This window comes from Oikopleura dioica, chromosome 1, assembly GCF_907165135.1.
Source record: "Oikopleura dioica chromosome 1, OKI2018_I68_1.0, whole genome shotgun sequence".
Lineage (NCBI taxonomy): Eukaryota > Metazoa > Chordata > Appendicularia > Copelata > Oikopleuridae > Oikopleura > Oikopleura dioica.
Window position 1 is genome coordinate 1,593,962 of NC_137291.1, and position 18,274 is coordinate 1,612,235.

Below are 18,274 nucleotides of genomic sequence, written 5' to 3' on the forward strand. Positions count from 1 at the left end.
AAGAAAGGGGCAACTAAAGATAGGCCCGAAATTATTGATGATCAAAACTAAAAAAAGCATTTTTGGTGAAATAATTATTCGAAAAAAAATGTTCGAAAATGATTTCTTTCTGGCTCTTGGAGCTCAATATTCAAGAGATACCCTTAATTTTTTTGCTCAATATTTGTTCTCTCTCTTTTCATTTTAAAATATCTCGTTGGAATTCGATCCTTTTTATTTTTCTCTGATTAAATTTCTTTTTTTAACCTCTGAAGTGTCGTCGAGAGCACAAAATTCTTGGCTAGGGAACCCGAGGGATCAGGAATATTACATTAGCATACGTATAATTATTCATGTGAAAAATGCTTTTAGCAAAGAAAAAAGGAAGAATATGTATAAAACACGGTAAAAATGGAAATTCCATTATGGAAAAAAAGACATATGAAATTTTTGATTTTTTGATCGATTTATTGAAAATCGAAATATGCAGAGAAAAATAAAGAAAGAATAAAGTTTGAATAGTCAGAAGTCATAAGTTAAATTTTCCAGGAGCGAAATTTTCAAATTCCGCGGTGTTTAGTTTTTCCATTTCTTTTGCCATGGTTTCTTTGAGCTCCATTTGCCCTTGGAGGTTTTTGTTGCTCGTGAACTCGAAGCGGCGCAAGAGTTGTCCGGCTGGAGAGTGAAGCCATCGGGGCAGAAGCAAACGCCGCCGTTGATCGTGGCTTTGCAGTTCTCGCAGTTGTCCGCGTTGGCGTCACAATCGGCGACTCCGGCGGAGTTGTCGACGTTGAGCTCGGTGTGGACGCGGATTTGGGTGCCGGAAGCAGTGCTGAAAATGATTTTAGGCATTGTTTTCATTTTTTCTCTTTTGATTTTGAATAGAAACTTACTTTGAGCCTGGGCAAGAAGCGTCACTACACGATCCGGAATTCAAGTCACAGAGCGAAACCATGCAGTTGAAGTAAACAACATCGGAGGCCAAGTCACCAAGAACGGAATCAGTGACCATCAATCGGAACTGATTAGTGCCAGACCATCCTTCGGAAATAGAAACGAATCCTTCTTGACCGGATGTGAGGCAACCGTCAGTGACAACGTCGATGACATTGCCGGCATTCTCGTCGTCGGCGTTGTAGGCGTCAGAGAACCAGCATCGGTTGGCTTCAAGCTGGAATCCCTGAAAATAGAGCTTGTTAAGATTGATTCGAAAAATAATCTTTTACCTCTGGAGCGACCATTCCAAGATCAGAGATTATCGAGCTGCTGCTGATGACTTGATCAGTTGGAGCAACGGTATGATAACCAGCGTTGGTGTATTTGGCGACCATGACATTTCGTCCTTCGACAACATTGTCCATCTTCTGCGCAGTGGCGAGTTCTGTGTAGCTGCTCAAATCAATTGGATAAGAGCATTCGAAGCTGCTCCAGAACTCGGCGACATCTCGCTGGAAGAAGTCAGAGACCATCTTGTAGCCCTGGATGCCGGCGGTGTAGGTGACATGAGTGGAGTTGTATGAAGTAGAGGCACCGCATTCGGACTTGCTTCGGTTGATTCGGAAGACGTATTCTGCTCCAGCATCGAAACCGAGTCGACCTCGGCAGTTTGCATCAGCAGCAATGGAGGAGAAGTCATCGACCTGCTCGCCGACGACATGAATGTCCTTGAGCATGAGGCCAAGCTTGTTAACGACACACTTGTTGACGCGCATGGTAAGGCCAGCGCCATCGCAAGTTCCGGAAATGTAATCCGCGACATCGATGCTTTCAACTTCTGGAACCAAGCTCATGTCGCACTCGCAGCCGGAATCGCCACAAGCAGAGAAGGATGAAGCGTCACAGCTTGAGAGAGTCTCGCAGACAGGAGCAGCTCCGACAGAGGTGCAACCAGTGATGCAGACATACGAGCAATCTGGACTGAAGGCCATCTTCTTGTCGAATGGAGAGCCTTCTGGTTTGGCATCGCAGACAGAAGTGTCGGCTGGCGGAAGGAACTCGACGACAGGGGATGTCCAGCTGATACCGGTGTCTTCTGCGACGGAAGGATCGACAGCGGTGAAAACGAAATTGGCGCTGACAACGTCACCCTAAAAATTGAAAGCTTGAACCAAAGTTTTAAAGTTTAATTTTTACCTTGACGACAAGATTATCGAAAATACTTCTTCCATCACCAGGAGTGAAATCAACTGAAGTCAATCCATCTAGATTCGGACTGGCAGGGCCGGAAGTAACGACCTGATCACCAAAAGTGACCTTGATGTTCCATGGAGTAGCGACGAAACCAACAATGGGCATGATCTCACCATTGGTATCCTTCATAGCGAAAGAGAACTTCTGGTAGAAATCGAGGCCGAGAATCTGTGGCTCAGTTGGCTCAGAGAGAACGAGAAGTTCAGCTGGACTGGTGTAGACGACGGCTTCGAGGGCAGCATCAGCGGCAGCTTGCTTGGCAGCGTTCTTTTCCTCGGCAGTTTCAAGATCGTCGAGTGGAACATCGAGAGCTTCTTCGACCTTCTCGAGGAAGTCTTCGATGGATTCACCTTCAGCGATGTTATCGATACCAAGGATGTCAGCGAGGGTTTCTGGCATCTCTGGTTCCTCTGGTGGTGGTTCTGGAGCAGCGGCAATAGCAACGCTCTCGTCAGCAGTGGCGGATGGATCAATCTCAGTCTGGGTAGTGTTCATGACATTGTTGACAATGGCACCACCGCTGCCAGCGATTTGAGCACCAAGCTTGTTGTTCGCTTCAGCACCATTAGCAGTGTTGGAAGATGGATCGATTTCAAAGCCAAGAGTCATGCCTGGAGCATCTTCTTGTCTTCGGTTTCGGAATCGTGGGTTAACATCAACGTTGATGACGTCGTATCCAAGTGCAGCTCGTCGTTTTCTTCGCTGAGCACCAGTCTCAGAGATGACATTCATGAGTCGGATCTTGCTTGGATCGATTCCGAGAAGAGCAGCAATGTTGGCAGCGAGGTTACCGTTATCATAGAACTCATCCTCAGTAACTTCAGTCATGACGCCAAGTTCGAGGACAAGAGAAGAAACGACTTCCAAATCGTATTCGCTTCCTCCAGAAAGGATCATGTAGAATAGCTGATTGTTTCGATCGTGGTAGTTGGCACCACCGTGATTGTAGATAGAGTCAGTAAGTCCTGGGTAGAAAGATGGATCCGGCTTAGACCAGGAGATTGAATCACCCATGAGAACGGCATTAGTGGCCAATGAAAGCTCGCCATCCTTGAAGAAGTTCAATCTGTTTGGTCGCTTGGAGTAAAATTTGATGAGGATCTTGCAATCAGCAGGAGCATCAGCGAAGTACCATTTGGCCTTGAGCGGAGTAGTCGACGAGAAGTAGTAGTCGTACTCTTGACCACAAGCGACAGTGCTGTGAAGTGTCATCAATCGGAGAGAGCAAGCGTAACCGATGCAGCAAGAATGATCACATGGACCGTTGATGATGTCAGCGTGACCATTGGCAACAAGAGCAAGAGGAGTCAATCGTCGGCTCATCTTGTCATTGTCCATCATGTCGTAGACGAGATCATAATATCGGAAGTCGGAAAGAGGACAGAACCATGCAGGACCCTCTGGTCGATAGTCGCAGTTTTCGTTTCTAACGATACCTCGCTCTTGAATGACATCATCGATTGGAATCTTGGAGCCATCCATGGCTGTGATGAGTGGCTTTGGAATTCGGTAGTCGCCAAGGCCATCTTGAGTATCACTGTAAGTTATAGATCCGCCATCAGCAGTTGGTCGAGTCACGCCATCCCATTCATATTCAGATTCAGCAAAGAGAGTACCGGGAACGTCGAAAACACCACCATCGATATCCATTACCTTGGCGTGCTTGTTTGCATCAGCATGGAGATCGACGCAATCAGCAATGTTGACCTTGTCAAGTGTAGGTCTGTCGAAGTGAACAAGATCTTCATTATTGACGTTTGTTTTTTGGTTGCCTCCCAGAAGCTGGATGGGGAAAGTCCAATCCATAGTCTTTGGATTTGTATTGAAGAGGAAGTCTCGGCCGCCGCACTTGGCATTGTAGTTGGCGAAGTGGCAGTCGAGCATGCAAGTAAGACCGTGATTATTGGGGTCTACATCAGCAGCGAACATCTCACAAATCGGGAATCCGTTTTTATCTGCATGGAAATCGGGGAAGAGGACAGCAGCGTGGTTCTTGACGATCTTAGGGTTCAAAGAGCCAGCATGTTTACTGAGCTCCATGTCTTTGTGAACATCCGCGTCGTAAGCACAGTCATAGAAGTCAGATTTACCAGCGAAGTAAGTGTTCTTGACTGTGTTTCGCTTGTCTTGTCCAGGTTTGATGCTCACACCGTAGAAACCGACCTTAGCATCGACAACGACAGAGTCTTCAACGATGTGGTAATCTTTTGAAGAGAGCCATTGGAATCCATAATATGCGATCTTGTAGAAGTAGTAGCCTCCATACTTGGAGCATGTGTCTCCTCCGTTCAAGTTCCAGTGACCGATCGCGCAAGAGTGACCCATGTTGTTTGAGTAGCTGAATCCATTCGTATTGAAAGAGCACATTTCTGAAACATCGCAAGACTCTCCATCAGTCTGGAAGCACGAACCATCAGAACCAGTACATCTGTTGCCGGTAAGAACAGTATCGGTAGAGCCCTGGATGTTCACACAAGATGGAAGTTGATCTTCTTCGAAGTTGACGTTTGTGCCGGAAGCGAAAGCACCCTTGTAGAGAGCAGTAGCCTCGACGTTTCCGATGACGTTGTTGGTAATGACAGTTCCGGCACCATCAGATCGAATGGCATCATCGACGACGCCCATGATGATGTTGTTATCGATGACAAGATTGTCCGTGTCAAAGAGAGCGGCGACGGCAGTGTGGTAAAGGTCGTGGAAAGCACATCCCTTGACGAAAGAAGCCTTTCGACCAAGAGCCTCATCAGCAGTGGTGTCAATGCCCCAGAACATGATGGCAGCTCGGTTATCATCATAACTGGTGTAAGCGTACTGACCCATACCAGTGAATTGAACGTTGCTGAACTGACCGTAACCGTGGTGTTCGTAGAAATGGGCTCCGTTCATTCGAATCCAGTTCATAAGAACGATTCTTCCTCCGACCTTGTCGTCTGTGGAGTCAGTACCGTCGATCTTGATAGATCGGGTCAGGAGTGTAACTTCAGCGGCTTGGTTGTAATCCACACCGTTTATGGTTTGAGTGGATGTAGTGGCGCCAGTGTGTCTGTGCTCAAGAGCTGGGAAGATAGCAATGACATTTCCGCTGATAGATTGAATAGTCACGTATTCAGTGTGTCGATGCTCGTAGGAAGTTGACGCAACAGCGATCTCATCACCTGCCTTCCAGCCGGCGATGTCACCCATGACGGTGATAGCACTTGCGCCAGCGTTGACGGTAGTCATTAGCTGAACCCAGGTGTTGGCTGGGGCACAACCATACATTTCAATACCACCAAAACCTCCCATGGCCTTTGGACCAATTGGTGGATTTCCTGGAGTAGCGCCGTAAGACTTGGAACTCTTATCACCGTTGATTTTGATGACAACTTGGGTGCCACATGGAATTGGGGCATCTTCAGAACCGATTACGATCTTTCCGTTATTATAAACGAAGGTATCACGTCGTTTTCGGCCAATATCAGCGGGATCAGTATGGGAGTTGATCAAGAAATTATCAGCTTCAATGGTAAGTGTATCGCCTTCTTGAAGAGCGGCAGCTTCGATCTCGAAAGTACCATCAACGATTGTTTCACCGAGTTTGACAGTTCCACCGGAAGCAATGAATGCAGATCGGTCGAATTTGACGTGCTGAGTTTCTTGAACATGGAGTGGTGCGAAATCGTCCTGCATTGCGCATTCGATAAAATTGCACTCTACAAGCTCACCTTCAGCAGTTCCTGGCTCTGGTGGTGGTGGAATGCAATCTTTGTAGAAACACTTGTAGAATTCTGGTTTGATCAAAAGTTCTGTCCGAAACTGAGAGCGTCGCCATCTAAACCTGGTGACTCGGTGTTCCAGTTACCATTGAAAGTGTATCGGACAGAGTAGGGCTCTGTGACATTTTCAACATGATAAGTGTATGGATCAACAGAGAGCGGATCAGCTGGCCATTCTTCGACCTTGACTTGAACGTCGTCGTTTCGAAGGGTAGCAGTGTCGACTTTTTCTGGGAAATCGTGTCGGATAGTGAGCCACTCGCCAGTTTCGAAATCATCAATATCACCCGTGAAGGAGATATTTGAAATGTGATCCATGTTGGCGAAGTGCATTTCGTACTCTTGATTACCATCAAGGAGAACCATCCATCCGTTTCCTCTTGGTCGGCAATTTCTGAAAGGAGACTTGGCAGTTCCGTGTTCACCAGTGAAGACGGCTTCCATTCCTTCGAGAGAGTCAGGCTTGGCAGAATTGAACATGAATCGATGGGGCTTAAAGAATTTTCCACCACCGGAAGGTTCGCAGATCTGAGCTGGGAATGATCCTTCAATGGCGTATTTGCCAGAAGTATCGTCAGAGCACAAGTTCTTGTTGTAAGCATCTGATTTGGAAATAACGTAAGTACCAGGAGTTCCTTCTGAGAAAGAGCCGTCTCTATCCAAAACAGCTGCTTCGTGCTCCCAAGCGTGGGTCATTCTTCTATTCGAGTTGAACCAGCTGACCTTGGAGAACCAAGTGATAGCACCGCAATCGAAAGCGTTTGAACCGTAGCAAGGATCAAAAGCGACACATCGTCTCTCAGCAGCATCAGATGGGATTTCGGCCGAAGCGAGATCAGGTGTTGTTGTATCGTAGTTGTAGAAAGCAATATCGTCGACAGTGAAGGCAAAGAATTTCCATGGGGTTTCGATACCCATATCTCCGCAGGCCTTCAGTTCTGGGTCTCCATCCAAGTGACCGATGACAATGTTTCGTTTGAACATGGAGATCTGGTCTTCCATGCCCTCTTCGCCATATGTATGAAGGAAGGATTCTTTACCAGCCAAGTTCGCGATCCAGTTGTTGGCAGTGATCATATTGAGGAATTGAATGGCACCACCAGTGGCAAACTCAGCTCCTCGCTCACAATGCCAGGCGAAGAAACCGAAAGTGTCGTCTGGAATAGGGCCGTTTTCGTTTTCAGCGGGAAGTTCTCCGAATTTGATGGCCTTTGGAGTTGGATCATCGCATTCACCAGAAGCAGTTGGGGTAAGATCGACGAAGATCCACATACCGTATTTACCCATTGAGTGAGCAGTGTTGTTGTAGAAAGCTCCGAGAGGTCGATTCTTGACACAGAAGTTCTGGTATTCTTCCATTTGAGCAGAAGGTCCAGTTGGCTCGTCAGATGGATTGAACCAAAAACCGAAGTGGGTTCCACCAGCAGCTCGGTTACCATAGAAAATATTGTTTGGATTTGGAATCCAGAAGACAGCGGGTGTAGAATCGATATTGAGAAGAGATGACGATTTCTTGTTCATGATACCCAAATTGTATCGCAAGATATTGTCTTCTTCAACAGCATCTTCGAGGAAGAAAGCGAGACCCATGACATTGTAGATGACGTTGTATTCGACGGTGAGATTATGGACACCGTGCATGGTCAAAGCTCGGTTGAAAGTATTGTGAATACCGTTACCACGGACGTAAGATGTTGGAAGAGAGCCAGGAGTATGGAAATGGATCGGGTATCGAGCAAGATTGAAAGCCTGACCGGCATGAGTGAATTCAGTGAATTCGATCTTGGCATGAGATGGCTTGTGCAAGAAGAGGATAGCACCAAATTGATCAGATCCGGTCTCGTGGCCGTATCGATTCTGGAAGCACGTTTGGGTACCGAAAGCAGTTCCGACTCCAGCTTCGCACTCGTCGAGCTCTTCGGCCCAGGATTCTTGGAAGTCACCTCTGAAGAGAATGTTTCGGGTGAGAAGACCGACTTCAGCTCGAGTGCAAATAGTTCCAGCCCATCCCCAACCGAAAGTAGAACCAGCGGGGCCTTCAGAGCAAACAGCAAAATGACGGTGCTCAAGAGCTTCAGTAAGAGTTACAGTGTAGCCATCATCAGAGACGTCAGCAATGACGCGTTTCTCGCTTCTGTGGAAGTTCGTGATATCACCAGTGGCCGCAATGATAATCTCGTTTCCGACGAACCAATCGTCCTTGACTGGATGAGTGAGAGTGATTTGACTATCGCCAGCTTCAGCAGTGACATCGAGTTCAGTCCAGGTAGTGGTCTTTGGACAACCGTGGAAGTCGAGAGAACCGAATCGGACAGCAAGTACCTTCGCTCCATAAATTGGGAGATTGATGGATCGTTGATGACCATAAAGTTGGATCATTGCATTGCCCTCACAGAATGGCTCCTCTTCAGTACCGATTTCGAAGCTACCGCCGTTGTTGATGACACCATATTGCATATGAAGCTCGATTCCGTCTTTTCGATCCCAGATGAATTTACCTCCGTCAACAATGAGAACAGCGAGAACAGGAGTAGTTTCATCAAGAAGAATAACCTGACCAGCTGGGATGACGATGATTTCCCCTTCTTGAGGCTTGCAGCTATCATCGGAGCAGCCCCAAGTGTATGGCGAAGACCATCTATCAATGTACCAGAACTGAATGTCGGACTCAGCAGCGGAAGTATCAGCAACAGCTTGACCGGGTCCACCAGCAATAGTGACAACAGGCATGACTGGTTCTTGAACTTGAGTTCTGTCGAAAACTCCAGTCTCGCAGACGATTTCTGTGTCACTAACAGAAGAGACAGTGCAAGCACTATTTGCAACAGTGACAGTTGTATCAGCAACGCTCGATCCGAAACCGGATCCAGTAATGGTCAACTGAGTACCACCAGCAGTTCCACCTCGTTTTGGATTGACACCAGAGATAGTTGGACTCAAGCTTTCGTCGACTGTGAAGAGGTTTCGTGCAAATCCAGCAGCAACGATCTCGCTTCCGTCAGCAGCATCGACAGCCACAACGCTAAAGAGGTTCGTACAGTTAGACATATCAACAGGAACAGTCATGAAGACAGCTTCTGTGTTGGAAACCGAGATCTGCTCAAGAGCAGTGTCACAAAGAATAGCCGAAGTTGCTTCAGAGAAACCAGCACCAGAAAGTGTAATTTCAGTTCCACCACCAGCACCGACAGTGTTGGGTGTGACAGAAGAAACGACAAGAGCGTAGGTCACATCGACGATATCAGAGATACCAGAAGCACCTCGAGTATTCATCTTGTATGAACCGGCTGGAAGAGGAGGCATCGTAACGGCAAGATCACCGCTGAAGTCACCTGAGCAAGTGAGAGCCTGTTCAGTGACAATTGTATTAGGAGCAGTTGGCTGTTCAATAAGACTGCCGAAGTGATCAGCACGGCAGGTAATTTTCCATGCGTATTCGTCGACAGATTCGGCTTCGTCAAGATTGATTGCTTCAAAAAGCAAATCGCCCTTGTTGCTTGGTCGGGCTCGCCAGTGAAGATCCCCTTGTCGAAGTGCCCATCTTCCAGGTCCAAAGAAATCTGGATCAACAACAAACTGAGCTCGTTCTTGATCTGGCGTCACAGCATCGGCTTCATTCGCTCGCATGATTTTATTGCCTTCTGAGTAGAGATACTCATAATCTTGATCATCATTGAATCTGATTGCGTAGATGTTTCTGCTAGCATCAACAGGGATGAAGTCAACACCGCGTTCTTCTCCGTGGCCGTCGTAACATCTTCGGGGATTGTTCAGTTCTCGAGCGCTTCCGACAGATCCGATCCAACAGTTTCTGTAGCTACTAGTTTCAAAATTGTCGATCTTATCGAGGTCAAGTGGTGCCCAACTTTCGATGATGCAGTTAGTCATATCTTGAGATCGGAGTTCCACACAAGATGGAACGTTGCAGTCGACGCGTTGATAGTCGAAACCGTTTTTTTCAAGACCAGTGTAGCAGGTTGGTCCATCTGTGCTCCAATGAGGGTTTCTACAGAAATTATCGGAACCGTTCCATTCTGAATCTCCAGTGGTATCCCACGGAAGACATTCGTGACCGAAAAGAGTCTTTGACATTCTACCGTTGTAAGTGTATCGACCTCTAAAATCGACCTCATCGTCATAGCAATTGTCAAAAGTATATCTTGTACAAAGAGGTCGCTTATCGATGTCGCCTCCATCTACATCAGCTCCCCAAGTGTTACATGCACCAAGTTCAGCTTCCGTCAGAAGACCATCACCTGCTTCGTTGACAGTTGCGCAGGTCATAGCACCATCAATTCGAATCCAATAACCGCGAGTAGTTGCGCCTGCGGTATTGATGATATCGATAAGATCAAGACGATCTTGTTCAGTTACAACGTTGAAAACATGTCTACGATCATCAAGACATTTTTGAATGGCGTCTTCTGGAGTTGTCTGCGCAGTTGGACGTTGGAGATTATGGCATTGATAACCATCACCCCAGTGGCCTTGTCCCCACCATTCGTCAACATTCGAATCGATGCAAGAGCAGGTGTATGAGAATCCATCAGGAATACACTCAGCATTTTTGTCACAATGATGATTTCCACTGGCACAGGGATCTTTGTAGACTGAAAACTCCATGTTCGTGTTTTCGCAATCTAAGAAAGAGCCAGACACAGTCACAGAGTCACCGCCGACGACGGCGCTGGCATCACTAGTACCAGTGATGGCGCTGTCTGATTCAGCCAAAGTAATTGTGACAGGAGAGTTTGATGTGTCCAAAAACTCATGAGAAACAAGCAAAGTGTATGCTCCAACACCAGCAGGCGCTGAAACAACGATCGATGAAGCAGACTCGACGGTCTTGTAGGCATATTTCTCAACAACAGCACCAAAGTCATCAGAGAAAGTGACAATCGTGTCTTCATCGAAGCCAGTTCCAGTGATGGTGATTCTGAAACCACCATTTGATCCACCAGAAACAGGGGAGACAGAGACGACTTCGGGAACGATTTCAACAGCAGAGTCGACGAAAGTTGCCGCTCCGACAGTTGATCGCCAGGTGAGCTTGTGAAGACCAGCGCCAACAGCTGGAAGAGCGCAAGAACCACCAGAGCAATCAAATGATTCTCCATCGATACTACCAACAAGGGCATCGAGATCAGAACCAGTGACAGTGACAGAAGCCTTATCAGCTGCAACTTCGACAGCAGTGACTTTTGGAGTCATGGCGTCCGATACGGCAAGCTGAGCGGAAGATCCCCAGTCGCCAGTAACAGTAAATTCAGAAGGTCGAGATACGTCAGAAACGTCGACAGCTACTTTCTGGAGATGACATGTGACTTCATCGTAGCTAGCAGAAAGAGTTGTGCAAGCAAATGAAGCGTTTGATCCTTCATATCCAATGCTGAATGTTTCGGAGCTTTCATCACAGGCAAATCCAAATCCAGAAATTGTGAGCTCAACATCTCCAAGAAGTGAGATTGGAGCCGGGCTGACAGAAGTGATAGCAGAATCCATATCAAGTTCAAATGCTTCATCCACTTGAACAACAGATGAGAAGGTGTCTTCATCAGTGACAGCGTTGTAGTCAAGGAAGTACACGTCACCCATGGTAGCGATAGAAATGCGGAGCTTGTTGTCCTTGTAGATTGAAAGTCCTGCAGATGGGTCGATAGTGCAAGTGTACTGATTACCAGATCCACTTCCGGAGCAGGGGTATGATCCTTCGTTGTTGAAAACTTCGATTTCAATATAACTTGCGCAGCTGTCGACGTCATATGAGTCGAAATTGACAACAACTTCAGCGTTTACTGGAGTGCTAGAATGCTCAAATGGAGCCTGAGCATTGATTGTGAAGTCAACGATTCGTGGTGTGGCAATGAGTGAGTAGAAAACGTAGTGATCAGCGTCGACAGAGGCCTCGGCAGAAGTAACTCCGGCGACAGAGTTGCAATTTCCGGCAGGTTGATTCTTTCTCTTTCTAGCAGCAACGTGGGCAGCTTCGTTATCACCGATTGTAACACTGACTCGGGCGGCCTTATCGGTGGCACCAACAACGATAATTGTTCCAGACTGGAAGATTGTAGCGCCGTCAATGTAGCCAGTTGAGTAGTGATAAGTTCCTTCGGCGACAAATTGGTGGATAAACGAATTCTGATCACCGTAAATTGGTGGTGACCACTTGGCACCTCCAGTGCTTACGGATCCAGCTTCGCTTGTTCTCTCAAACTCGAATTTCGGAACAGTTCCTCCGATTTGGATATTCCACCACCATTCGATCTCGTCTCCGACTTCGATGGTTGTGACACCGGACATGCTACCAGCGGCATCCATGATTCCGCCGGCACCAACAATAAGTCGATGGCGGGTGCTGACTCCAGCAGTCTGGCAGACGATCTGATTGTAATCGGCGGATTTGACGTCGCAAGAATCTTCTCCGACCATGACGGTTACATCATCAGTAGAGCTCTCGCTGTGGGCGAAACCATCACCGTTGATAGTAATCAATCGGCCTCCAATAAGTGAAGAGAAGGCTCCGCCAATTCCTCGGATCTGAAGCTGTGTTGAACCAGAAACAGAGTCTGAGTAACCAACGCCGCAAACATCCACCTTGATATCAGCAACAGCAGCGGCGCTCATTGCAGAAGTCCGAGCGACGATTTCAGTATCAGACCAGCTGAGGACGGTGGCAGTATTATCTCCAATCATGACGGAGCTAGTATCGTCGTCACAGCTGGAGGAGAAGCCATTGCCAGTGAGAGTGATTGTCTCGCCACCGATCACAGTAAGCTCAGACTGCGAGACAGAAGAAAGAATGGGAGTTGGACCAGCACAGCCTGGAAGACAGTCGGTATGAGCAGCTGTTCGGCAAACGAGGGTGTCGTAAGTGACCTCGAATCCAGTTGAGTCGCAGTCGACGACTTCGCCGTTCATGCTGACCTGAACAACTTGGCCAGCTCTGAAGCCAGTACCAGAAGCAGTGACGATTTGACCACCATTATTGGAACCAGTTGTTGGAGTAGACGAAGTGACTGAGCTCGAGACAGAGACGAAAACGCCTGATGGGGCGTCACCATTCTCTGGAATGTGAAGAACGACCTCCCAAGAGCCGACTGGAACTTGCCCAACAGTGCAGGTCACAGATGACGCGGTATTTGAACAATCTGTAGATGCAACACCATCGATATGAATGTTGGCGTTCTTGAGTGTTCCAGAGTAAGAGTTCTTGTTGAAGTTGACCGTGATTGAGTCGCCAAGGGAAACAGCGTCGCCATCAGCAACACTCACACTTGTGACGGACACAGTGTGAGCGTTCGAGTATCGGAAATCGCAATTGTCGCAAGCTGATCGCTGACCATTGGCAATCACGACAACTTGAGGCTGATCGTGAGATGTGGCGGTCAAAGATCCAGGGAGAATCGGAGAGTAAATACCAGCTCGTGTTCGTTCTTCAGTTCCACTTCGGAAATTTTGATGACGGCCGTTTGTGTTGAGAGTGAAGCTCTTCAGAGCGAACATTTTCATCTGACCATGCTCGTAAGCCTGAATTCTGAATCTTGGACCCCATTGAGCAGAGCCGTATCTCGAAACGCGAACTTTGAGTCCGTCATCTTGAAGTTCAGGCCACGTCTCGTGGAGAGCATCTTGAATAGTGTACTGTGAGATGTGGGAACCAAAAGGTAGAGTTAGCTCGGTAGGACTGTCTCCGTAGGTGATTGTCATTTCTCCTCGGGGGTCTTCATTGATGTATGATTTTCGGAAGACGTGGACGTGAAGAATGTGTCGAACGTTGTTAGAGTTTTTGTAGTTGAATCGACCGTAAAGGTATTCTCGGGTGATATCTTCCTGGAAACCGTAATCATTTTCGTCCTGAACGGCGATGTTAGCATCCCACACATTAACTGGAACAGGAGACATGCTAGTCCAATCAGCTCCTGTCGAGTCTGTAGCAGCATCGGAATCAGCAGCAAGAGTAACATCACTTGGTGCCTTGATCTTAATGAGTGGAGAAATATATCCATTCACTGGATAATCATGATAATCGTTCCAAGTGAATCGATAAGCAGATCCTCCATTTCTTGAATATTTGTCAACATGGATCTTCCAAATTGCAGTTCCGCCCTGTTTGAATTGAGGTCGGGTAACCTGCATCTCATATGGTTCGCGCATCTTTCCGAGAACGAATTCATCGACGAAAATAGGCATGACCTCATCATTTCGAAGTTGAATGTGGTAGATTAAGAACTGATCTTCTGTTCGAGTGTGATCGTATCCTTTGTAAGCGATATGGCTGTCGATGAGGTCAAGAGCGTTCCAGCATCCCCACTGCCAAGATTCTTCATTGTTTGTATGGCCAGCGATTGGAACATACGCCCAGTTCTGCCAGTGTCCAGTGCTTCCATCAGTTCTAACATAGGAGTAGCGAACGTAGAGCAAGATTTTATCGATATCTCCTCGATGAGCAAAGCAAAAGTCTCCTGTTTCGAATCCATTAGCTGGACCAACCTGTTTATTTCCATTCTTCTGAGCATGATGGTTGAAAATGTCCCAATGATGAGTTCGAAGAACTCTCTTTCCGCACCAAGCACCGACAGATCTTGTTCGATGCCACTGGTCAGGCCAGTAGTTGTTCTCTTCATAATCGTTCTGGAAATGAATCGGGTTCATGGATCCGGTTTTCGTGCACTCAGCCGAGAAGTATGGTTCCATAATATCTCGAACGGTATCTTCGAATGTTCCTGTGTTGTCTTTATCGTAGCCAGCAAGGGTGCCAGTTTCGACACAATAGTCATCTCCACAAATTTCCATTTGGAATCGTGGGCTGACATCATCGTCGAAGGACTCGCCATCACCAAGACCAACGCCATTGTCCTTAAAGTCAACATCCCAGGCAACGTTGATCCACTGTGCATCACGGTTTCGATCTTGCTCGAAGTAGATATCTTGTCGGGCGTCAATGTAAGCAGCTTCGTAGAGCTTCTCATCTCTATCTCGTTTGAGATCATGCCAGGTTCCCGTACCATCTTTTCCGAGGTACTGGACTCCGACATAGGCGTAACCAGGTCCACCACCATTTGCCGCAGAAACAGAAATAGGGAAAGCTTCTCCCTTTGAGAGTGTGTAGAACGGAGAATGCGCATCAGGAGTATTTCTGCACTGCTTATCATTCTCGCCGCAAACAGCGTAGACATGGCCGATTCGTTCCCACTCTCCGTTCGATTGATCTTTCACAGTCGAAGCTGTTAGGTCGTCATCAACGGCGAAAATGAATTTATAGACACCATCAAGAGGAGCAACAAAATTTGTTTCTCCTCGGATGCTCCAATGTTCCTGATTTGGTGAGTACTCTCCATAAAGGTGTTTCTTCGAGTTTGAGAATTTTCCTTGCATCAGGAGACCGTCCAAATCTCTATGAGCAAGATGATCCGCTAGCTCATATTCAGCTGTTGTTCTTTCCCATTCCAGCTGATAATCGCCTGTGTGACCTCGCAAAACTTTAACGTCGAACCCTCGATTTCCAAGGAAAGGGCCTGTCTTTTGATCGCATCGTCGAATTTGACAGTTTCTCCAGTGGCCTTCTGGAGTTTGACAATACGGCATCGCGTTGTACTGTGGAGTTGGATTTCGACAGAAAGAGCCTTCGGCGCAGACTCCATCCCATTGTCCGGTAACAGCAGTTCCATTGTAGAAATGACCACGCCCAGAGAAGCAATCGAGTTCCTCAACATGGTTGTCAGCATTGAAGTAGCCACCAAAAGCGTCGGTTTCTGGAGCCCAGTGTGCAGCGATCCAATCAGCAGTTGTCGCGAATTCTTTGTCAGCTCCAACTCTATCTTCGCCGACGTAATCGTAATGATCGCAATCGTCTTTTGTTTCCCAAACCCACGCCATGCACTTGGCGTCACGTCGGCAGAGATCTTCGCACTTTTGAGCACTTCCTGTTGCTCGTGAAAAGTATTTGAAATGAGCGTACTCGAATCCATCAAGTGGGACGAATTGTCTGTTCTCGTACCATGATCCTTCAGCTTCTTCACCAGCAGCGACTCGGCAAGTGATCTCAGTTTCGGTCATCGTAAGGACTTCGCAATCGACACCTCCGACTTGAATACTTACAGTGCCGCCTTTTCCGTCACTGGTAAAACCAGTACCAGTGACTGTAAGAATAGCTCCACCATTGACGGAACCGATTTGAGGAGAAACTGAGTTGATTTGAGGGTAGATTTCGAAGGAAGTTGGGAGAAGATCTTCATTTCCGAACCAATTCTGGTATCGGCCGTGAACATATGCTCGACCCTGGTGATGAGTCTGATAGGTGAAGTTGTAAGCACCTGGAATAGGAGCTTTTGGCAGCATTTGGATGATACCGTCGTTTCCATTCTTAATCGAAACCTGCATCTCATGAGAGATACCGCAGTTTTCATGAGTTCCGCAGTTTTGTCCATCGTTGAGGAAGATCTTGAGCTCGGATTTGAATCCATCGTTGTCATCAACAACCTTGGGCTGTTCGTGAAGACGGTTAGCGTGGAAGTCCTCGTCGTCAAGTCTTGCAACGACGTCGGTAAACTGTCGACCCCAGATTTCTGTGATACCAGGAATGCAGTAGAATCGAACTTTGATGTCTGGGCATTTGATTGTTTCGATAGACTGGAGAGCGTCTTCACATCGAACACCTTCGAATGGAGAGAAGAAAGCAGTGTCGCATCGGCCGTCAGCATTGACATTAGCGGTAGTAAGGAACTCTTCGTCAAGTTCGGTGTTCCAGGCCTGGATCTTGACTGGCGATGTGCAGTGCTGGAAGTCAGCTCGGTTTCGAGAGTAGATTTCGGTGAATGACTCCTCTTCAACACCATCTGATGGGTTGTCAATGTTGTACCAGCTGGTCCAGAAGGCACCGTCGTAGTCCCAGCTTCCTCGTGGTCGAGCTGGAGCAGAAGCAGATGGGTAGAAATGGTAGACTTTTGGAGCGTATCCCTCTTCGATGTTCATGTGACCAGCGTTGAGAACGTCACCGTCATCGATGGTCATTTTGATGTACCATCTTCCGACGAAAGGAACGGCGGGGAAGAGACAGACAACAAATTGAGCGCCGTTGAGTGGTCGACCGTGAAGGGTCAACATACGGTCCAAGTGACAGTCGACTCGGTCTCCTTCTCGCTCACCCCAGATCTTGTAGTTTTCACCCTCACCGGTTTCCTCGTTGTCGGAGGTGCCGCCGAGATCGATCTGCTGGGATTTCAGGTTGTCACCATAGATGGTCAAGTAGATTTGACCAAGTGGCGATCCGTTGGAAGGAGCGAGGCCGGAAATTTTTGGTGCTCCTCGGACAAGAGCGCTCGTTCGTGGCCGCTCTCGGGCGATGTCGACATCGGTGAACATGTCGGTGACGAATCGATGCTTTCGCGGCTGACGATCAGTGTCGATCGAAAACGTAATCGTATCGTAATCGACATATCTTGCGTCGTCTTCAAAGAATGCTCCGCGAATGAAGTACTCGCCGTCGTTTTCAAGGTCGGATGGAATGCCAAAAGTACAGCTAAGGTACCAAGCGCCAGGCTTGGTCAGAGGAAGAGGTTCTTCATTTTCGACCTGAGATGGCCAGAGACGGAAGTTTTTCTCTTGAACCAGTTCGCAAAGAAGCTGGACGGTGTTCAGCTCATCATCGCGGTTTACAGCTTCAATTGCCCATCTAGAAAATTTACTGAGAAAAAAGTTCTCTAAGGAGAAATCGAAGATTCGACGAGTGTCACGTAACATTTTGTAAAGCAATTTTTACCTGTCAGAATCGGCAAGTTGCTTGAGTTCGGGCCCGTAGATCTCTACGCGATCGTTAGGGTGGTAGACTGGGTACTGCACGTTGGACAGCGGTAGATAAGCCGCCCGGGAGAGCCCCAGCAGTAAACTGCTTAAGACTATCATCGTCAAGAGTTGACTTTGTCTAAAAGGAAAATCAGATTTTGCCCTCGAAGGTGAAAATCGCTATTTAGGTCTGAAATTTTTAAAATTTCAAATTTTTTATTGAAAGAAAAATATTTTTTTTTTCATAGAAACGAAATATTTTCAAGTTATCCGAGTTTTAATGATTTATTATTGGTGTGATTAAATATATTTTTTTTTCGTTAAAAATCTAGAATTAGTTATTTTATTAATCAAAGCTTTTTTTTCTCCTCCTCGAAAACCCCTGATGAGTGATTTTGATATTTCTCTTATTCATATTTTATTACAAAATATTTTTAATTTTTTCGTAAAAATGGATGTACCTCTCTCGGCGATGAAGTTCTAAGTGATCAGAATTCAGAGTATAGGCGAAAGCCGTGGCGGTGGTGGTGGCGCTCCTTTTGGCCCGCACATGATAACGGGGCTCGGCT

The 18,274-nt window shown here is 47.1% G+C and overlaps 1 protein-coding gene across 1 annotated transcript; it reads right to left on the reverse strand.

Annotated features, from left to right (window-relative positions):
* Positions 1-426: 426 nt before the first annotated feature.
* On the reverse strand, positions 427-18,204 carry LOC145709348 (uncharacterized). The gene is given in 7 exon segments (XM_081787064.1): positions 427-811; positions 873-1,159; positions 1,206-2,066; positions 2,113-5,948; positions 5,951-17,595; positions 17,683-17,844; positions 18,167-18,204. Coding segments are annotated over 6 exon segments (17,028 nt in total). The 5' UTR covers positions 17,826-17,844; positions 18,167-18,204; the 3' UTR covers positions 427-555.
* Positions 18,205-18,274: the final 70 nt, after the last annotated feature.